Here is a 20,073-nt window from a genome sequence, read left to right as displayed (position 1 = left end):
GCATTTTAGGAGCAGTTCAAATTTTGACCCTTTGCTGCCAGTACTCTGGTAGTCAACCTCTGGGATTTCAATACTCTTTCCTGTGGGAGGTGTGGCCCACAAAATAGAGAGAGATATTGTTTGTCAGTAAAACATTATCAAGCTAAGGAAAACGGCAATGAAAAGCTGATGATAAAAAATGAAATCAAACAAGCTTGAGGCAGTGTGACATATCACAAAAGGTAAGCTACAATAACACAATAAAAAAATAATGTTATTCTACAATTCAGTGATGACATCTTACTAGTTTTGGACAAATAGTATATGATTTATTTTTTTATTAGTATTTTTTCAGAGCTTATACCATATGCAATAGAAAGAATGGTGCTAGTTCCGACATTAAATTATTACACTGTTTCTCATGCTGCTTGAATAATTGTGATACTGAAGAGTTCACTACACATTTTAACACTAATCAGCTCCTCTGCAGCTCTTGATTGATGAACTGAAGCTTCTTCACAACCATCTTGGCATCAGTATCTGTTATGCTGTTATATGTTACCAGACGTATGTGCCCAGTGTCCAAAGCCAAAGCTTTAACAATTACTGCTTCCTTTCCTAAATACTCTGCCTCTTCATCAGTAATCTGAAAAATAACACGTTTTACAATGAGAAGCAAGTGTGTACTAAAATATCGTTGCAGCCTCAAATAAGTGAGACTATGATGTGGCTCATTGATTGCTGAAAGTATTTTAATTGCTATCACTTTGACAGTACAACATCAGAAATGATGTCCCTCCATAAAAATCAGTTTCTTTGTAGCTTCTAGCACATCTGGCTACTATACCAGGTCTACCATTGATAAAAGATCCACTACTAGGGCAGTAAAACTTGCTACATACTTTGAGTACCTGTTATATCAGACAATATTTCAACTGTTCTATTAGTTTGACTGGCTAAGCATCATATGTTAATAAAGGGTGATCATCAAGTGCCACCAGCTATAAAAGGAAGACACACTGTGCATATCTGTTACTGTTTCATGCATACAACAGAACAGCTCTGGAAGTGGAGCATGTCTTGAGGAAAATTTTGGATAGGGTAAGGGATAGTATCAAACACTGGAAACTCCAGGTACGAATATCAACAATGTAGGAAAAGACAGATGCTACTTACCATTAAGAAGACATGTCAAGTTGAAGACAGGCATAAATAAAAGACACTTACATAAGGCTTTTCTCCACAGCCTTCATCAGTAAAACACACACACACACAGGCCTGCCAACTCCAGCATATCGGGTTGGAATGATGTGTGTGAATTGTGTGTGTATCTTACTGATGAAGACTGTGGTAAGAAACATTCTGTAAGTGTCTTAATTGTGCCTTTCTGCAACATGACATGTCTTCTTTAAGGTAAGTAGCAATCTGTCTTTTCCTACATTGTGTGTAGGATGGTATATTTGAAGTAACATAATAGTACAGCATGACTTCTTACAAGCCATCTGTTGCACTGCAAAACACAATAGTCATACAATTTTGACAGCTGCATGACAGCAGGAGTAATAAAAGTGAGAAGTGTTTAAAGACTGGAAGTGATTGGAAGTGTTTAAAGACATAGAAAGAACTGGAGGATATGTTATTAAGTTTTGTTCACTATGTTTACTACCCTACATTGTAAAAGCTATGATAGGTTCTACAAATCACAGTAACAGAAACTGTATGGTTTGAAGTAACTGTTGTTTGAAACTTGTGTAGACTTGTTCCCATGTGATAAATGTGTCCATTGTGCTGCAGATACAAGAGAGTGCTTTATTCAGACCGCCATCAGCTTCAGCTTACTTTCATCACTTCAATTGATACAATTAATATTGCCATCTTCTATAGTTTCATAGCTTATCAATTAGTTTTCAACAACAAAACTTATAAAAATCCAAGCTTATAGCAAAGGTTATTAACTTGAAAATGCTACTTTGGATAAGGGGAAGAACTGTGTGGAGAATATTTCTCATTTGCTTCCTGAACTGAATAGGTGGCAACTTTCCCTGTTACACATTCTTCTTTCCAAGAATGCACTTGCCGTCAATCTCCGCTTGCCTCTTTTCTTCACTTGACTATCCATCCATCTCTTCCTACACCATTCTGCCATCTTCCCTCATTTGAACTCCTTACACCTCATGCTACACTTCTTCTCCATCCTAGCTCAATCACTGAAATATTTCCTTCCTTTGCTCCCCTAACTGAACCATTGCATGCACCTACTTGTTCCACTCCAGCATGGTCTTTCCTGACCCTCTCTAGTACCACTTGTCTCCATGTGCCTCGCTGCTGCATAATGCCTCCTATTTTGCAAACAGTGACCTCTCCTCAAATACATATTATCTCTAAATCTTAGATATTTATACTTGTGACAATTAAAAGCTGGTAATTTGGGTCACTCATCATTCATTGCACAATTTCAGAAATCAAACTACAAATTTTCAAATTTAACTTTATCACCTTCAATTTAGGTACCCTTACAATCAGTGAATAATTTTAGTTTATTAGACTTCATTTAAAACACTTTGTGACTTAATTTTTAATGAGTCAAGTTGTAGGGATCAGGCGTGCTGCCTATCCTGCAGGCAGAAGCTGCAGAGCTTTTTCAGGCAATGCAAGCTGCATAGTGTGGCAGGGGGCTAGGGAAGCCAGACCACACACAGTAGTGGGGAGAGGATTGGAAGGAAAGAAGAGCCAAATACACATTGCCATCTCTACAGCTGCCTGTGGCTACCACCACAGTCCTTCCCAACACTGATGAAGATGGTGTCAAGAATTGTTAAATACTTTTTTTCATGCACAAACAACTATCGATCATGTGAGCTCATGGTATGTTGTGTACAAGCTGGCAATTAGTCTCCATACTACTCATACCTGTCAGTCACCTTATACAAATAAAAATGGTGAAGTCGCAGAAATCTTCTCAAAAGAAATAAGAAAAGCTATAAATGAAATGCAGAATGCCAAAGCACAGGTCATGATGGCTTGATGTTTCAAATACATAAGTTTGCTGGTAATGAACCACAACTTCTGACTAAAATGTTTATTGCTTTTATACAAAAAGGCACCACCTACATCTCATGGAATAAAGCAAAAATAATCCTCTACACAAAAAGGGAGTACTCACAATAGCTGTCCTATTGGTTTATTCACTGTTATCTACGAAAATTTGACAAATAAAATCAATGCTATTGTAGAAGCTGCACAACACATAGAGCAAGCTAGATTCTGCAGTGGTTGTACATCAATTGACCATACAAACACCAGAGTGAAGTAAGTAGTCAAGCCAATAAAAATGAAATGCCACTATGTGTGGCTTTCATAGACTGAAAAGGTTTTTGGTTCTGTCAGGCTCATTGTAGTTATACAAACATTGACTGAACATGTGGAAACAAAGTACATAAATATATTATATAATATCCATGACTTCTGACAGCATGGTAAAACACATGAGGAAATTTTCTATTGGAAGAGAAGCAAAGTAGACTTACCCTGTATCCCCCACACTGTTTATAGTACTGTAGTTCTTGAGGTGGCTGTGTCCAGAATTGTTCAAAAGAAAGGAGAATTAGCATAAATTGAAAAAGATGCACTAAGTTGAGATTTGAAGATGATACAGTAGTCCTAGCCAATAATATAATACAACCGCAATCCTCTATAAAGGATTTGAAGAGGATTAATGGGTTGGTTGCACCAAAAATCACACCCATTTAGCAATAGTTCATTTATTAACCTTAACACATACAAGGATCACAAAGAACTGAACTGAACATGGCGGAACAGCCAAAGATAATGCTTAGAGTCCAAAATGAATGCATATCAATGCTGGTGTCGATTTCGTCGGTGCCACATTTAAACCCCCCCCCCCCCTCCACAGTACAGAGTACTCTTGATAGGCCGGAGGGGGGGGGGGGGGTGACTGAGGCATCGGCAGGGGTGGTCCGCAGGAGCCAGACCACGATCAGCTCAACAGCATTGTTGGGGAACTGTGTGGGTAAATGTCGTGAAGGAAGGTTCGGCCACCGAACCTGAAAGTCATTGAAACGAGCCAGGTAGGCTGGCGGTTTGTGGGTGGAACGGAGCGACAACGACGATGTCTCCAGTGGGCATGGCAAATACATGAAGCATGCCCAGGTCAACGTTGGGCAGGAGGGGAACACATTTCACCAGGTGGCAGGGAGTGGCAGAGGTTGTGTCATGAGCACTGAATGAAGAGAAACACATGACGAACAGTGTATAAATGCACAGTATTATTGAGATGTAGTGGATTACGTCTGGGGGGACAGGCACAAACACCTTGAGTGAGGGCATGTTCAAGACGGGGGGGCGTGAGATACCTCGACAGGGCGAGGCAGGCGACGGTGGAGAGGACGAAGTGACCGACGAAGGGCCCGGCGGTGAGGGCGTGATCGTAGGTAATCTCGACGTGGGAGCATGTGGTCACTCGACGGAGTGCATGAGACTGGAGTAGAGGGCGAGGTCGGAGGAGAGCTCGACGATTGGAGCTGGAAGTCACTCGATCAAGTGTGTAAGTCCAACGTGGTGAAGTTTGGCTGTCGATTGTCTGGCTAAGGACAGCGCCGATGGCAGTATCACTCATGTCTGTGGTGATGAAAAGCTGTGCATTGGGATGAGGATGCGTGATGGTGCAGGCCTCGGCAAGAAGATTTTTGAGGGCAGTGAAAGAGTCAGTCATAGCAGGGGACCATGGAACGGGCTGAGATCCAGAAGTGTTGGTGCCTGCCAAGGCGTCCGTCAGTGGAGCCTGAATCTCCGCAGCCCGAGGTAGATGTCGGCGATAATAATGAACCATCCCCAGAAAGTGCCGGAGCTCTTTGAATGACGAAGGTCTGGGTAGGTTTAGTATTGTTTGTACTTTCTCAGGGGGCAGTGAAATGCCGTCAGCAGAGACCCGAAAACCAAGAAAAGTGACAGCGGGTTGATGTAGCTGCAATTTGTCCTGGTTGCTCTCAATGCCTACTGCTGTGAGAGTGTTCATAACAGTTTGCACATGTCGAATGTTGTCCTCGATGGAGGAGCTGAACGCAAGAATGTCATCAAGATATACAAAGCAGAATTTTAGGTCGAATAGCACTTCGTTGAAGAAGCGTTGCCAGGTCTGGGTTGCGTTTTTCAGACCGAAGGGCATGAATCGAAACTGAAATAACCCGATCGGGGTGGTGATTGCTGTCTTCTCGATGTCTTCAGGTGCCATGGGGATCTGGTGGTAGGCCCGTTTGCAATCAATGACAGAGAACACGGTCGCACCTGCGAGGGAACTGGTAAAGTCGGCAATGTTGGGTATGGGGTAGGTGTCCATAATTGTTTGTGCGTTTAGTCGGCGGTAGTCTCTGTACATGTGCCAGGACCCGTCTTTCTTGGGTGTCATATGTATGGGCATAGGCCAGCTACTGGCAGAGGGTTCAATGCTTAGTAGTGCAGAAATCTGATTTTTAAGGTCGGAGAGGCGCTCGGGACAAAGTCGACACGGTTTACTGGAGATCGGGGGACCTGGCTTGAGGCGAAGCTTGTGAACCATGCCGTTGGTGATGACGGAAATATTACCTGCATCACAGGAGGCGGGTTTGTTTACAATGTGTGGTGGGCAGGGCAGGTGAGGCGTGGTCGTGGTGTTCGGAGCCACTCGGCAGATCCGACGGCAGCTGAGGCGGCAAAGTGTCCCAGGTGTCAACGTGACAAGATGGCTGCCAGCCCTAAGCAGTGGCACCGTGGTCGGGTGAGCTCGGTAGAGCTCGTTAGCCGTTAGTGAGTCCATTGTCCGAGGGCGCAGCCTGTGGCAGAATGGTCGTGGGCGAAACGATTGGCGCGAGTGCACTGTTTGTGTTGTCAGTGGCGGAGATTCAGGCTCCACTGACGGGAACACGTGACGCTCATCGCGCATGCGCACTTGTGTCCGGCCGAGTGTCAAATGCTGCCATGTTCGGAGGGTGTGGCCCTGCGGAACTGTCAGTACACGTTATGGCAGTCTTGATAGCACAGTTGCTAGGGGTAGCGGGAGGTAAACACACGGAGGCTCGATTGCTGGGATTGCAAGCAGATTCGGCGCACTTACTGACCTTGCTTTGTCCTTGCTGTAGTGTCTGTAATTCCTTTGCTGCATCGGAGAGCTGGAGCTATGTTTTGTAGAGCCGGAGCAAGAGCTCAAAGTTTTCCTTGGGTAGGCGAGCGTCGTGTTCAAGCTCGACATGGCACTTGTGGGTGGTTTCTTGTAACGTCGTCGACAGAGACAAGCATGTAAAAGTGTCATGGGGAGGGGGAGGGGGAGGGGGAGGGGGAGGGGGAGGGGGAGGGGGAGGGGGAGGGGGGGGTAAATCTCATGGCACAAAACATTGGGGCGTAGCAGTGGGATGGAGGTGGAGGTCAGGCACAGATAACAAGTTAATGCTGCTGTTGCAGGCCAAGGTATCGAAGTAGGAAGGCATGTGCTGATGCTGAACTGAGGCAGGCGCGGGCGTGGTTGGATGCTGAGGAGGCAGACCTGTGAACGAAGCAGTTCCAGCCACGTGGCATGTATCCACGTGGCACTGCACGGATTTCAGTGTGGCAAATCGTTGTCCTGGCAGTAGTAGGTTGTCCGACAAAGCATTTGCAGAAATCGGCATTGGTCCCGCACTGCACAGAGATCTGTAAGAGGTAACTGCACAGTCAATGAGGGAGGGCACATGTGGTGGGAACAAAGGCGTTTGATAGCCGGAGTCACTCCTAACCTCACTTATTGTTGCAGGCTCGAAAACATCTGGCGAAATCGGCGGAATCATTGAGTAGGTGGCATCATGTTGTAGTCCTGGTGGGTGTACATCGCCCTCAACACAATGCATGTCGATCACAAAATCCGGCGTTGGGCGCTGGGCCGAAGTCGTTGTTCGAAGGCTGTGTCGATGTATTACGCACAAAAATAACCGACACAGAGGTCGCGAACACAGTAAAATGGCAAAAACGGAAGACATTACAACTTGGTGTCATCAGTGAGGAGGGTTACCGGGTTGGTTGCACCAATAATCACACCCATTTAGCAATAGTTCATTTATTAACCTTAACACATACAAGGATCACAAAGAACTGAACTGAACATGGCAGAACAGCCAAAGATAATGCTTAGAGTCCAAAGATGAATGCACATCGATGTTGGTGTTGATTTCATTGGCGCCACAGATTTATTAAACAGTTGCAAAAAAGTGGGTCTTAAGACAAATCTGTTCAAAAAAATACTATGTACAATAAGTAAGTAACTACGAGACAAATAATAGTGAACAATAACTGTCTAAAGTATGTTAACCAGTATGTTTAACTGGGACAGTTAACTGATATCTGAGGAGACTTAAAACAAAATTATTTGCCTATTGAAGCCAATTGTGAGAGCTTATTGGAGAAATGCAACCATTTTCAAATCTAATCTTCCAAAATACTTAAAAAGTTCTTTTTCAACAGTGTGTTCTTCCATAACTAATATGTGGCTGTCGAACTTGGGTTTTAAATGAGTTTTTCAAAAGAAAACTCCAAAACAACTCAGAGAGCTATAGGAACATCAGCCCTAGGGTCTCACTAAGGAAGACTAGAAAGAAGCAAAAACATAAGAACAATATCAGGAATTCAGGATGTCGTGGAAAGGGTAAAGCTTCCAAAATGGAACTGGGCAGGACATATCACACATAGGAATGATGGAAGATGGACAAAGGCAGTACTAGAGTTCCAGGGAGAGATGAAGACCACCTGACTTTGGGATAAGGGACTGAAAAAGTCGCAGGCTTCAGCTGACAGAGGACAGCAGGGGGCAGAGAAGCATGGGAACACCGACTGAAATTGCATTTGTTATTTTAACACTGTCGAAATGGCTTGTCCTGTAATGATGGAAACACTACAGAAATGAGTGCATTTAAGCCATTTTCTGTCACTATATTGCTTTAAACAGTAGCAGTTTTCTCTTTCTAGAGAATTGTCCACTACCAGCAGTCATGGCTAAGTGGTTAAGGCATCTGACTAGAAATCAGGTTCCCTCTGGGAGTGCAGGTTCAAGGTTAAAGAGGCAACACCTTGTAAAGATTGAATTAGTGGAATAATAATTAAATAATGTAGTTTGCCTAAAGCAAAATTTAATAGATTTTTTTAAATAGTCTTGTAGATAGGGTTTTTCTTTCCATCTTTTGAAAGTGTCTTCTAAACTGTCTTAAAATTCGTTTTGATTTTGGTCAGATTTGGTTTGCCTCTTTTGATTCTGCTTTGTGGATAAATTTTTATATTGTGTTTAAACAACTGCTGATCTTTTTCAAAGATTTCATTAGCACATATGTTTTGATTGTTTGTTATTACAAACTAATAACATTACTTATATAAATATATATCTAAAAAGAAAGATGATGAGACTTACCAAACAAAAGCGCTGGCAGGTCGATAGACACACAAACAAACACAAATATACACACAAAATTCAAGCTTTCGCAACAAACTGTTGCCTCATCAGGAAAGAGGGGAGGAGAGGGAAAGACGAAAGGATGTGGGTTTTAAGGGAGAGGGTAAGGAGTCATTCCAATCCCGGGAGCGGAAAGACTTACCTTAGGGGGAAAAAAGGACAGGTATACACTCGCACACACACACATATCCATCCACACATACAGACACAGGCAGACATATTTAATATGTACACCAGTACCCAATGTACATTATAAAACAATGTGAAAATTGTAAAAAGTTCATATTGGTTAGAGATACAAAGTAACATGTCTGGAATTAATGGCGATAAATTGAATTAAGCTGATACTGAATACCATGTACATGTATGCTACAAAATGTCTGAATCTAAGATGTAGCTCCTTCATAGTCTCATTCTTATAATTGAATTCCAGCATTATGCACAACATTAACCATCAAATCCCTGTTGTGATTGCTGGAAAAATAGTACAAGGTATTAATGGTCACTTATTTTTGCACTATGTCAGTTAAGGCAAAAATTTTAGACCAAAGTGGAAAGTTGATGACTAAGAGAAGCTGGAAACATACAACAATAGAGAAAAATGATACTAAGTTTAGACAAACAGAATGACAGCTGTTAATTACACGCTGTAGAACATCTTCTGTAGAATTCTGAAACATAAGTATGGGGGAAAAAAAGTCCACAATTCTGAAATATAGGTACTGGAAAAAAAATTCTACAGAGTCCAAGCGGGGGAAACAATCCCTGGGTTTGAATTACATATTCTGAACATAACTTCTGTTGAGGTACAATGTTAAATAAACACTACTTATCTTGTTTGTTGAACGTGTCATCATTGTCATTTCACAATAAAAATCTGTAAAATATCCTTATTCCTACAAATCATTATTCTCATTTTTTCTAGACTTGGGATGGGTATATTACAGAACTGCAATACCCTTCCTTCTTTCCCTTCTACATGTTCTTACTCTTGGAAACCAGACCTCCTTCATCTACCTCGACCTCCAATTCCCTGCCAAAATGCAATCTATGTCAATAACAAACATTGATCATTTGTGATGGCTTCCATTTGATGTAACAATTTGTGTCAAGCTAATGATACTTCTCTTGGCTATGCAGTTGGTTCTTCAAGTCAAGTCAACAATATTTTGATGTTTGAACTGAAAATCAGTTTCTGATGAGACGCTGCTGTTGCTGAGACTCATTGAACTGATGATCACGCTGAGCCAGTGCCACTTTATAGGTGCATGCACCAAGTGCCATGAGTGCTGCCCACACTGCAAAGGATATGTGCAAACAAAAATGAGGTATTGCTGCTGCAACCACTCCTCAAAACCTTCTGCTGTTTTAATGCAGGTCAGCACATGGTTCCACAAATTGCTCAGAGGCTAACCCTTGTTCTTATTCATAAGATTATCAGCCAACCTAACTACAATAGATACCTTCAGAACACAGTCCCAGCAACCACCTGTGACTCATTATATTTCATTACACATTCCTCAGCTAAGTAATGCTCTGCCACTGAAGAATTTTTAAGTTGTTGTAACTTTGTGTGCTGTCAATATTCCATAAGCCTGTCTCAACAGTGTAATGGTCTGACCAATGTACCCTTAAGTACTCACTCCTTTAGCTTCAGATCATATTATATGGAATCAAAATGGGCACTAATCATAGCTGACAGATAAACACAGTATTAATGTTAAAAGTTCTAAAAATTCTCTCAATTTTAGATGCTGCACTCCCAGTTTACAGTAAGTTGTGCTAAACTTTTTTTTTATTGTTATCAATCTTCAGTTTTTAAATTTATCTTCATTCTCTAACTCTTGTTGATATCTACCAGTTTAAGCTTTTGTTACTGTGTCTGCAAAATAGTGTGATTTGTTGAGTTTTTTTCTCCCTATTAGCATTTCAGCGATTTCCCCAGAATTTAAAACATTTCTGCAGTACTCTTTTATCTGATTTCTGGCAACATTATTATCAGTGTTGTATATATTAGTGTTCAACATGCAAGACTAGAAGTCCTGATCATATTTCTGTTGTGATGTGCATTTCTTAACCGCAAACAAAATGGATCAATAAAGTTTTCCTGTGTGATTTATTCATCTAGCGCTACACCTTCTGTTCCCACACTACCCTTTATGCTAACATTACTCTGTGCAACGTGTAAAGGGACATCCTCCTCTAGCATTACCTTTCCTCAACAGAAATAATCGATACCAAAAATATTTTTTCAAATTTTGAATAGGTTAATATTATCTCAGCTGTTTTTCTAAAAAAAAATCTCATATGATGTTGTTCACCATGTGTTATAATTCAAGCTAAAATCCATAAAAAGAAATTACTTTACTTTCTTGTTGTTACAATTGATATATACTAGCTCTGAATGTACAGTTTAAATTATTTTCTATTAGAAACATTTTAAATTATGAAATATTTGTCACATTTAAAATTTCTATTATTAATTATGCAATTTAGTGCAATTTATTCAGTTTGATTCTGGATTCATTTGTAAATTAATAGAAACTCATTTGTCAAGAAAATTTGTAAGCAATTTGGAATATTGTTAATACCACAGAGTGAAGTACAGTCCACGCCACGTATCTGTGAGCTTCATGACTGTTACTCTGAAACAGCCGGATAGCCACTGCACATGCACAAAAGTGTGCAGCTCTTCGCAAATACATTCGGCTGCCCTCAGGGTGCCACGTGTGTCTGTTGTGAGTACAGTACAAGTTCCACCTTTGTGTTCTTTTTCGGTATTTGTATTAGTAGTGCGCAGTGACTTAATACTGAATATGATGTCTATAAGTACTTCAAAACTAAAAGGCAGAAAACTGAATAGTCAGTCACGGGAGATAATACACAACATTTTAATGTTTATGGAGGCTGAGTCCTCTCAAGGGATGAACATTCTGGTGGAGCAAACTCAGCCGAGAGCTGAAGTGGCCACAGGATTTTCGCGTAGCACTATCTAGAAAATTAAAAGGGAAAGCAAGCTATCGGAATATTGCAGGAAAAGGAAATTTGAAACTCCTGATAAAAAATGTAAATGCAAAAGAATTATAAATGTTGATAGTTTTGATGATGCAATTGTTAGAAGAATTGTTTACAACTTTTATCTGGCTGAAGTGGAAGGAATTAAACAGAAGTTGAAAGAAGCAGTAGACTTTCAAGGTAGCAACACTAGTGTAAGGCAGCTACTAAATAAATTCAATTTCCTCTGGTAAAAAACAAAATCAAGTAGGCTGATACTGTTAGAGAGAAGTGATATTAGAGAAAAAAGAATATCATATTTGAAGCAAATAAAAAAATCTAGGGAAGAAAACAGAGACATTGTTTACGTTAATGAAACTTATTTTATCATCACATGTAACTGAGACGGAGTGATAATACTGCCCATGGTCTCCTCAAGCTGGTACCAAAGGGAAAGCACCTAATAATAACTCATTCAGGTGGCAAAAATGGCTTTATTCCTAATGTGCTTGTTATGTGGAAGCCAAATCAAGCAATGGGATATTACCACAACCAAATAAACCAACAAAATTATGAGAAGTAGTTGACAGAAAAGCTGATTCCCAATTTAAAATTTAACTCTGTAATAGTTCTCGACAATGTGTCATATCACAATGTTAAAATAAACAAAGCTCCAACATCTCTCTCAACTAAAGACGATATCAGAAAGTGGCTAACAAAGGAGCATATCTCATTCTCGGAGGACATGTTGAAGCCCGTTCTCTATGAGCTCACTCGAAGAACCAAGGCAATGACCATCGAGTATTCTGGCAATAAAATCCTTGAAACTGCTGGTCACGTTGCTTTACACCTTCCTCCTCACCATCCATAATTAAATCCAATAGAAAATATTTGGTTGATTGTAAAAGGTTGGGTAGCTTCTAGGAACGTTCCCTGTTATGTAACATCTGTGAAAAATTTGTTTGAGGAGAAATTTAAATCCACAAGAAAAGAAGACTGGATTCCATTGTGCAAACACATTAAAAAAATTGAGCAGGAATACATGCAGAAAGAAATATTTATCGACAATGAAATACATAAAATAATCATAGATTTAGGTGGTGCAGACAGTGATAGTGGAACTGATTACTGTGATTCTAGCGCTGAAGATGACAGAACTGGAAGGAGTAGCTGTGCTACCTGATGATGACTGAAGGTAAGTGCTCACATTCTAAGCTGATCAAATTTCAAAGAGAAAAAACCAGGACACTTTTGTTTATAGTTTATACTCAACTTCATTACTGCAGTTATGTCTTACTCTTACTTTTCTTGCCAGGTACCATGAAATTTTGGAGCTGATAATAGGCCCATGATGATGCTATACTTGTGCTATACTTGAACTCAAAAGAAGAGTGTATCTTCAATTTGTGAATTGGGATGGGAAATGTAAATATTATTTATCTGTAATAAGACACAAAGTAAATAATTTATCCCAAGATTTACCTTAGTAGTACTTATCAGAAGAATGAATGGATTGATTTCAGCAGTTCCTCATTAGAAAGAAGGTATTTTATTATTAATATGGTAAATATTGTGTAATATATTTATCTAACGTCCTACTACTAGGGAATATAATTCTCATGATTTTTAATTAAGTAAGAAATGTTACTGCACGCATTTTGTTTCTCAATTAAAACCAGGACAATTACGTGCCCAGAATAATTATCTCAAGACACCGGCCAACTACAAGAAAAGAAGATAAGTAAAAAGTTTATTGTAAATCTTACTCCTCTCAAAGTTTATTAAAAGTGTTAACCGTAAAGACAGTGACAATCTACATATGATGTAAGGGAGGGGTAGATTACAAGTGGTGGTGTCGTCCGGGATCAATTGACTAATAATGAAGTTTTGTCAGTTTCAGAAGAAGGGAGGGTGATTTGTGTTATTTACAGTTTATGTTTGAATGGATTTACAATCATTCAAAGAAAGAAGACTGAGGGCTGCCCAACAAATTCATATCAACAGTGATGATGTACTACCAACAATGACAGGCCAGATCGAGCAAAAGAGGACTTTACAACTACAACCAGGGACATGATGAAGGAAAGATAAGTACAAACTATTTGTGAAATTAAATTGTTTGTGGACTCGTGCTTCTTAACAAAACGAATAGAGACAAGGGCAGGTGTGATGAAGTGAAAGCCTTGGGTCCCAGTCAGGACACATTTGAACCAAGTGAAATTGTATTCAGCAAAGAAACAGTAAAAACTGATATTTTGCAGTTAGTTTTGGAAAAGATAGAGGAAACGGAGACAGATAACAATAGTAAATTGAATAGGGTGCAAGACCAAATTGATCAACTTGGTAATCAAGTTTCAGAGTTAAAGATACAGATTGTCAGAGAGGTTAAAAAGTGTGAATGAAAAAGCTGATGTTTTAGAAAATAAATTTATTGTTTTGGAAAATGAGCTAGTAAGTGAATTTAAAAATGATCAAAGAATGTTAATGATGTCAGAGTTGAACAGAAGACCATAGCATTAAAAATGGAACAAAACATCACCAGTTTAGACCAAAAAATTTTAAATGTTGAAAACAATATGCAGAGTAATGCAAATGTTTTAGACAAAAAAATTTCAGCAGTTCAGGAAAATTGCATTCACAAAAATCTGTATTCAAAAAATGGTATTGCACTGTAGAGATAGTTTTGTGTTAGGCATGAGTGACCATCAAAAAACTAAATTTGTTAAAAGTTAATTAGTGTTGAAAATCTAATTCATATATAATAATAAAGTGTGGTAGTGGTTAGTACAACTATGATTGTTACAAAGAAGGCAAAGCTCTATCATGGATAAATTTAAATTTAAGTCTGTGGGAAAGATATAAAGTTTAGAAAAGAGTTTTTTAAATAAATTTCGATCTGAAGCTGGACAGAGGAGAATTAAAAGTGAATTTTTGAATGGTCCTAATTATAGGAAATAGAGACAGTACTTTGAAAGAGTTTTGTAAGAATCAACTTAAAAAGTTAACACACCTAGTCAAACCATCTGCCAAAATGACATTGATTGATGCACTTAAAAGGAGATCTTCAGAAAGGTTGCAGTGGGATTTACTACATGGACCTGATGTTTGTCTTTAACAATTTTTACCATATGTTGACAGGCTGGATAGGGCAGTAGAAAGAATTATGTACCAGAACAGTCAGACTGATAGAAATCACAATGGGAATAACTACAGAAACAGAGATAATGGTAACTTCTGTTGTTGTTGTTGGGGTCTTCAGTCCTGAGACTGGTTTGATGCAGCTCTCCACGCTACTCTATCCTGTGCAAGCTGCTTCATCTCCCAGTATGTACTGCAGCCTACATGCTTCTGAACCTGCTTAGTGTATTCATCTCTTGGCCTCCCTCTACGATTTTTACCCTCCACGCTGCCCTCCAATACTAAATTGGCGATCCCTTGATGCCTCAGAACATGTCCTACCAACCAATCCCTTCTTCTAGTCAAGTTGTGCTACAAACTCCTCCCCAATTCTATTAAATACCTCCTCATTAGTTATGTGATCTACCCATCTAATCTTCAGCATTCTTCTGTAGGCTCTGAGCACTATGGGACTCAACTGCTGAGGTCATTAGTCCCCTAGAACTTAGAACTAGCTAAACCTAACTAACCTAAGGACATCACAAACATCCATGCCCGAGGCAGGATTCGAACCTGCGACCGTAGCGGTCTTGCGGTTCCAGACTGCAGCGCCTTTAACCGCACGGCCACTTCGGCCGGCATTCTTCTGTAGCACCACATTTCTAAAGCTTCTATTCTCTTCTTGTCCAAACAATTTATCGTCCATGTTTCACTTCCATACATGGCTACATTCCATACGAATACTTTTAGAAACGACTTCATGACACTTAAATCTATACAGAATGTTAACAAATTTCTCTTCTTCAGAAACGCTTTCCTTGCCATTGCCAGTCTCCATTTTATATCCTCTCTACTTCGACCATCATCAATTATTTTGCTTCCCAAATAGCAAAACTCCTTTACTATTTTAAGTGTCTCGTTTCCTAATTTAATTCTCTCAACATCACCCGAGTTAACTCGACTACATTCCCTTATCCTCGTTCTGCTTTTGTTGATGTTCATCTTGTATCCTCCTTTCAAGACATTTCTATCAAGATCAAAATGTTAGCAGAGAGAAAAATTTTGAAGATGGGAATAATGGAAATAACCATGGGCATTTTAATAGGAGAAACAATTATAGCAGTAACTACTTGGGAAATGGTAGTTTGCCTCAATGGAGGTCCACAGGTTTGGGGTGAGGAAACACAACAAGCACAGGACCCCAAGTTGCACTTGCAATTAGACAATAATAACAGTGTTAATGATATGGCACAGGTATCTGAAGTTGAGCAGAAGGAATATCAGATTTCTCATTCATGTTTTGATCAAAAAGTTTTGGGATACTATGTTTAATTATGGTGATGTAGTTACTAATCACAACCCAAGTGTGTGAGTAGTGAGAATTTTGATGTAGTCTGTACTAATGATTTCTTCTCTTGGTTGGAAAACAATGTTATTCATGTACGTAAATCAGGTGATGAGTGTATTGAATCTGAATTTGATGATATTTTTGATGTAGATGTGAAAGAGAGCTGTGATTGTGAAATGACTGAGGTTTGGTAAGTCTGAGGCTGGTAGCTTATTGAAAATGAATGTAGGTGAGGCAAGTGACTTTGATGGAAATGAGACTTATGTTGTTGATGAAGTAATTTTGGAAGAATATGATGATGGTGAGAATCAGGTATTTGTGGAGTTTAAGAATAATAAAGTTTTAGGATTATTTGTGAATGATGCTGATAACACAGATAAGTGAGAGTCATGGAATACCAGTCCAGTCAAAGCAGTTTTTTGTTAATATCATGCAGAGTAATGATCCAAGAAGTAACAGGGTGTATACGCGGACAAGGAAAAAAAATTCCCGGATTTCTCCCAGATTTCCCAGTTAAAAATACGCTTTCTCCCGGGTGAAAACATACTTTTCTCCTGTTAACTGACAGTATATTTTCTCTTGGAACTGTATAACTTATAAGCCCTTTGAATGATTATGGTTTTATAGAAGGGCGTAGAATTTTCCGGTGCTTTAGAAAACTAAACACAGAAAAAAACGCGTTTTTGAAAGCTCTTCGACGTGCAGTAACATATACACTGCGTATTTTCATATTACGAAAGTTGAATTCAACCAAACACCGCACTTACTTTCCGAAGCATTGAAATTGAGATTGAGATTGCGATGCGCTTTTGTAAGCCAGTCATAGCTCATGTCACGTGATCTCGCCAGCCGATCACAGCGGGTATTCAGAGCTTGGGACACATGTTGTCAATGAATAGCATGTAAGGCATGTTATTTGGTCTTAAGTATGCCAAAGTGCAGTGCCTTGTCTCCTCACACAGCATTCTTCTATCGCACGTCGCTGCATTTCGCTATGTGGAATTGAAACATGTAAATTCTGTAATGGATGCCATCAAACCATATTCAGGACAGTGGAAATTAAAATGTCCCATGGTGCCTCTCCTGCTTATAGTCGGCAAAAAAAAAAAAAAATCTTGAGAAAATTTTCATCCTTTCCCTACCAGCTCACAACTTGCTGCTTTGTGCAACATAAAATTAAATACAGGATACATAAAACCAATAAAGACAAGAGACAAGCAAGAAAGTACACATTTCTTCAATCCTTAGCTCCTAGCATTCTTTTTCTCTCTAATCTTGGTACAGCTTTACATGGCATGCTTCCCTTTCTGTGAAAGAATCTATTACCTCATCAAAGTTTGTCAAACGTTTTGCTACATGAAAAGTCAAAATGTCGTTGTCTAATACTGAAAAAGCTGTTAATACAAATAGGACCCAAGACTGGTGTGGTTTCTCGATCTGATTACGTCTATTTTGTCTGTGTTTGCTAGATAAAACAAAATAGGCCTTTCTAATACTGCAACAATTGTAATACGCACAAAATAAACGAGACTGTTTTGGCACAAACGGTCTTTTTTGTAACGACAGAATATAATTCACAAAGCACCAATATCAAATGCCTATTAGGCCTACTACAAGCAAGACTTCTCCTTCCTCGTTCTAACAGTCTTGTTATCACTAATTCTGTAACTATTCGTGCCAATGTCAAAGCTTATTTGCAGGTTAACTTCACTAATTCTGCCAGAATCACTGGTTTAGTTATCCTGCGGTTAGGCATTGTTACATGTTCGTTCAACGCATTTTTCGTGCTTCTTCCAGAGTCGAACTTAAAGCGGCTGCTAGCCGTGGACTGTACAACTGGCCCTTACTAGTATAGCGATCTGTCCAAAAATTTTCTGTCAAAATTTAATTTTCTTGGATACACCGAGAAGGAATATGTAATCTTTCTTACCAGTTATTCATTTATTTCCATTCCTGTAGTCTGAATCTATGGATTTTGCTAGTAATTGTAACAACGCTTATCATTCGCAAACCCAATCAACCACACAATCAGACAGCGGTTGATATTCATCCGTTCGGCCTTACTTCGCTCAGCTCGTATAGCCTCTTTTGTCTGTAGGAAAGTTTGTTTCTGCATGCAACGAGGATTCCCCTGACAAAGACATCATGTAAACTATGCACACATTCACAAATCAACTTATGATACATTCAGAAATCAACTTAGAATGTGTTCAAAAGTGTTCAAAAACTGACAGGGATGCGTTTCGAACTCATATGAATAATCGATACACTAACGTGCGCTGGATGCTAGTCACTTTGTAAAACAAGGTGTTTTCCTCAAGAATATTAATTTATATTCCTACTCATGTCTGCATATTCTTCTGGTCTGTGAACATTGTTGTGAATTTTTCAAGTCGGCTCACTCATCGTACACTTCGGCTCTGTATATTTTCTCTTTTGTTTTGAAAATTTTGAAGCTGTGACTTCATGGATGTAAACTTGCAATTTGTGATTCTAGTAGGTTTATATTGTCACTGCACTTATTTCTATAGTTTAGTGTTGTAATGTTGTAGTTTTGACTTTGTATCAATTGTCTTGTGACAGAATGTTTCACAGTTGTGAAAATGTGAATGCCATGCCCTGATATATGTATAAATTGTGACTTGTATACTAGATATTTTTCTGTAATATGTTATGTAACAGATACTTCAATACACCTGTATTCCATCTTTTGGCATCATTTTGTACACCATTTGGCAAACTTGATAGTAAGTCACAAAATACTGCAAACATATTGTTTCCAAATTTTGTGAGGGGGACTTTGTAAAGGGACACCCTCCTCTAGCATTATCTTTCCTCAACAGAAGTAATTGATACTAAAAATATTTTTCCGAATTTTGAATAGGTCAATATTATCTCAGCTGTTGTCCTAAAAAATCTCATGATTTTCTACACAGTGTGTTATAATGCAAGCTAAAATACCTAAAAAGAACTTACTTTATTTTCTTGTTGTTACAATCAATATGTACTAGCTCCTAATGTAGAGTTGAAATTATTTTCTATTAGAAACATGTGAAATTATGGAATATTTGTCACATTTAAAATTTCTATTATTAATTACGAAATTTAGTACAAGTTATTGAATTTATTTCTGGATTCATTTGTAATTTAATAGGTCATTTGTCAAGAAAATCTGTAAACCCTTTGGAATATTGTTAGTACCACAGAGTAACAGTGGGCATGCCTCTGATGTCATCGGAGGTGTTTTTAGTTTTGGAAATATCAATGTAATTTTCCATTTTGTTGACGTGGAAAATTGTAAAGACAGTGCGATACAGAAAAATGTGAGAGAATAAAAATTTTAAAGTAACACAAAAAATATAGCAGAGGATTACTTTGAAGTTATTACTTCAATTGGAACCATGAGAACCTATAATGTCAAAAATTTCAGCTCCAAGAAAAAGCTCATTAAAAGAGTTAACCATAAAGACTGTGACAATCAACAAATGATGTGAGGGAGGGGTAGACCTATATAGGCAACTAATGCAAAATTTTGCACAAAGAAACATCAGTAGTAGCAATGCATACAATAATAAGTATTTGTATTTTATATTAAATAGTAGGCTACATGGGTGATGCTATATTTACCTGCTCTAATCGACTGCATAGTTTTGATGCTTTAATTTTTCTTTCAACATTGACCATAATAATATTTGTGTGGACACTAGCTGGGTCAATATGGATATATTTGCTTCCAAACTCTGATACACCTGTAAAACAGGATCAGAAACAAAGTGATTTAGAATGATATTACAGCTCAATCCTTAGGATAATGTAAGGTGAGTCAATAAACAGCGACCACATATGGCAGATGAGTGTCATAAATACTATTGTAAAATGGAGTATCAGTTGTTTACTTTGAATTTCTCTAGTTCCTATATTTTTTTATTATATGCAAAATCCAGGATGGAATGTAACAATATTATAAATGATTAATGGAAAATCTCATATAAAGATGTGAAACAAATACTAAGAAAGAGATAGAGGGGCTGGCCAGTACTTACCTCAGCTCAGTACAGCCAATAGATACACAAAAAACAGAACCGAAAATTTATGTTCCAAGCTTTTGGAACAAATGTTCCTTCTTCAGGGAGGAGAGAGGGGAAAGAAAGGGAAGAAGGGAAAGTGGATT

The 20,073-nt window shown here is 38.8% G+C and overlaps 1 protein-coding gene across 8 annotated transcripts in view; it reads right to left on the bottom strand.

The window, feature by feature from the left end:
* Positions 1-283: 283 nt before the first annotated feature.
* LOC126236374 (uncharacterized) overlaps positions 284-20,073 on the bottom strand; it is a 234,452-nt gene continuing 214,662 nt past the window's right edge. For all 8 annotated transcript variants that reach the window (XM_049945627.1, XM_049945630.1, XM_049945629.1 and 5 more), the window contains 2 exons: positions 19,530-19,651; positions 284-625 (listed from right to left, as the gene is read on the bottom strand). In XM_049945627.1, coding sequence (XP_049801584.1) covers positions 455-625; positions 19,530-19,651 — 293 coding nt within the window. In that variant the 3' untranslated portion in view covers positions 284-454. The remainder of the gene's footprint in view (positions 626-19,529; positions 19,652-20,073) is intronic.

The sequence above is a fragment of the Schistocerca nitens genome, chromosome 2, assembly GCF_023898315.1.
Source record: "Schistocerca nitens isolate TAMUIC-IGC-003100 chromosome 2, iqSchNite1.1, whole genome shotgun sequence".
Taxonomy (NCBI): Eukaryota; Metazoa; Arthropoda; class Insecta; order Orthoptera; family Acrididae; genus Schistocerca; species Schistocerca nitens.
Note: the sequence above shows the minus strand (reverse complement) of the source record. Positions and strands in the feature narration are given on the sequence as shown.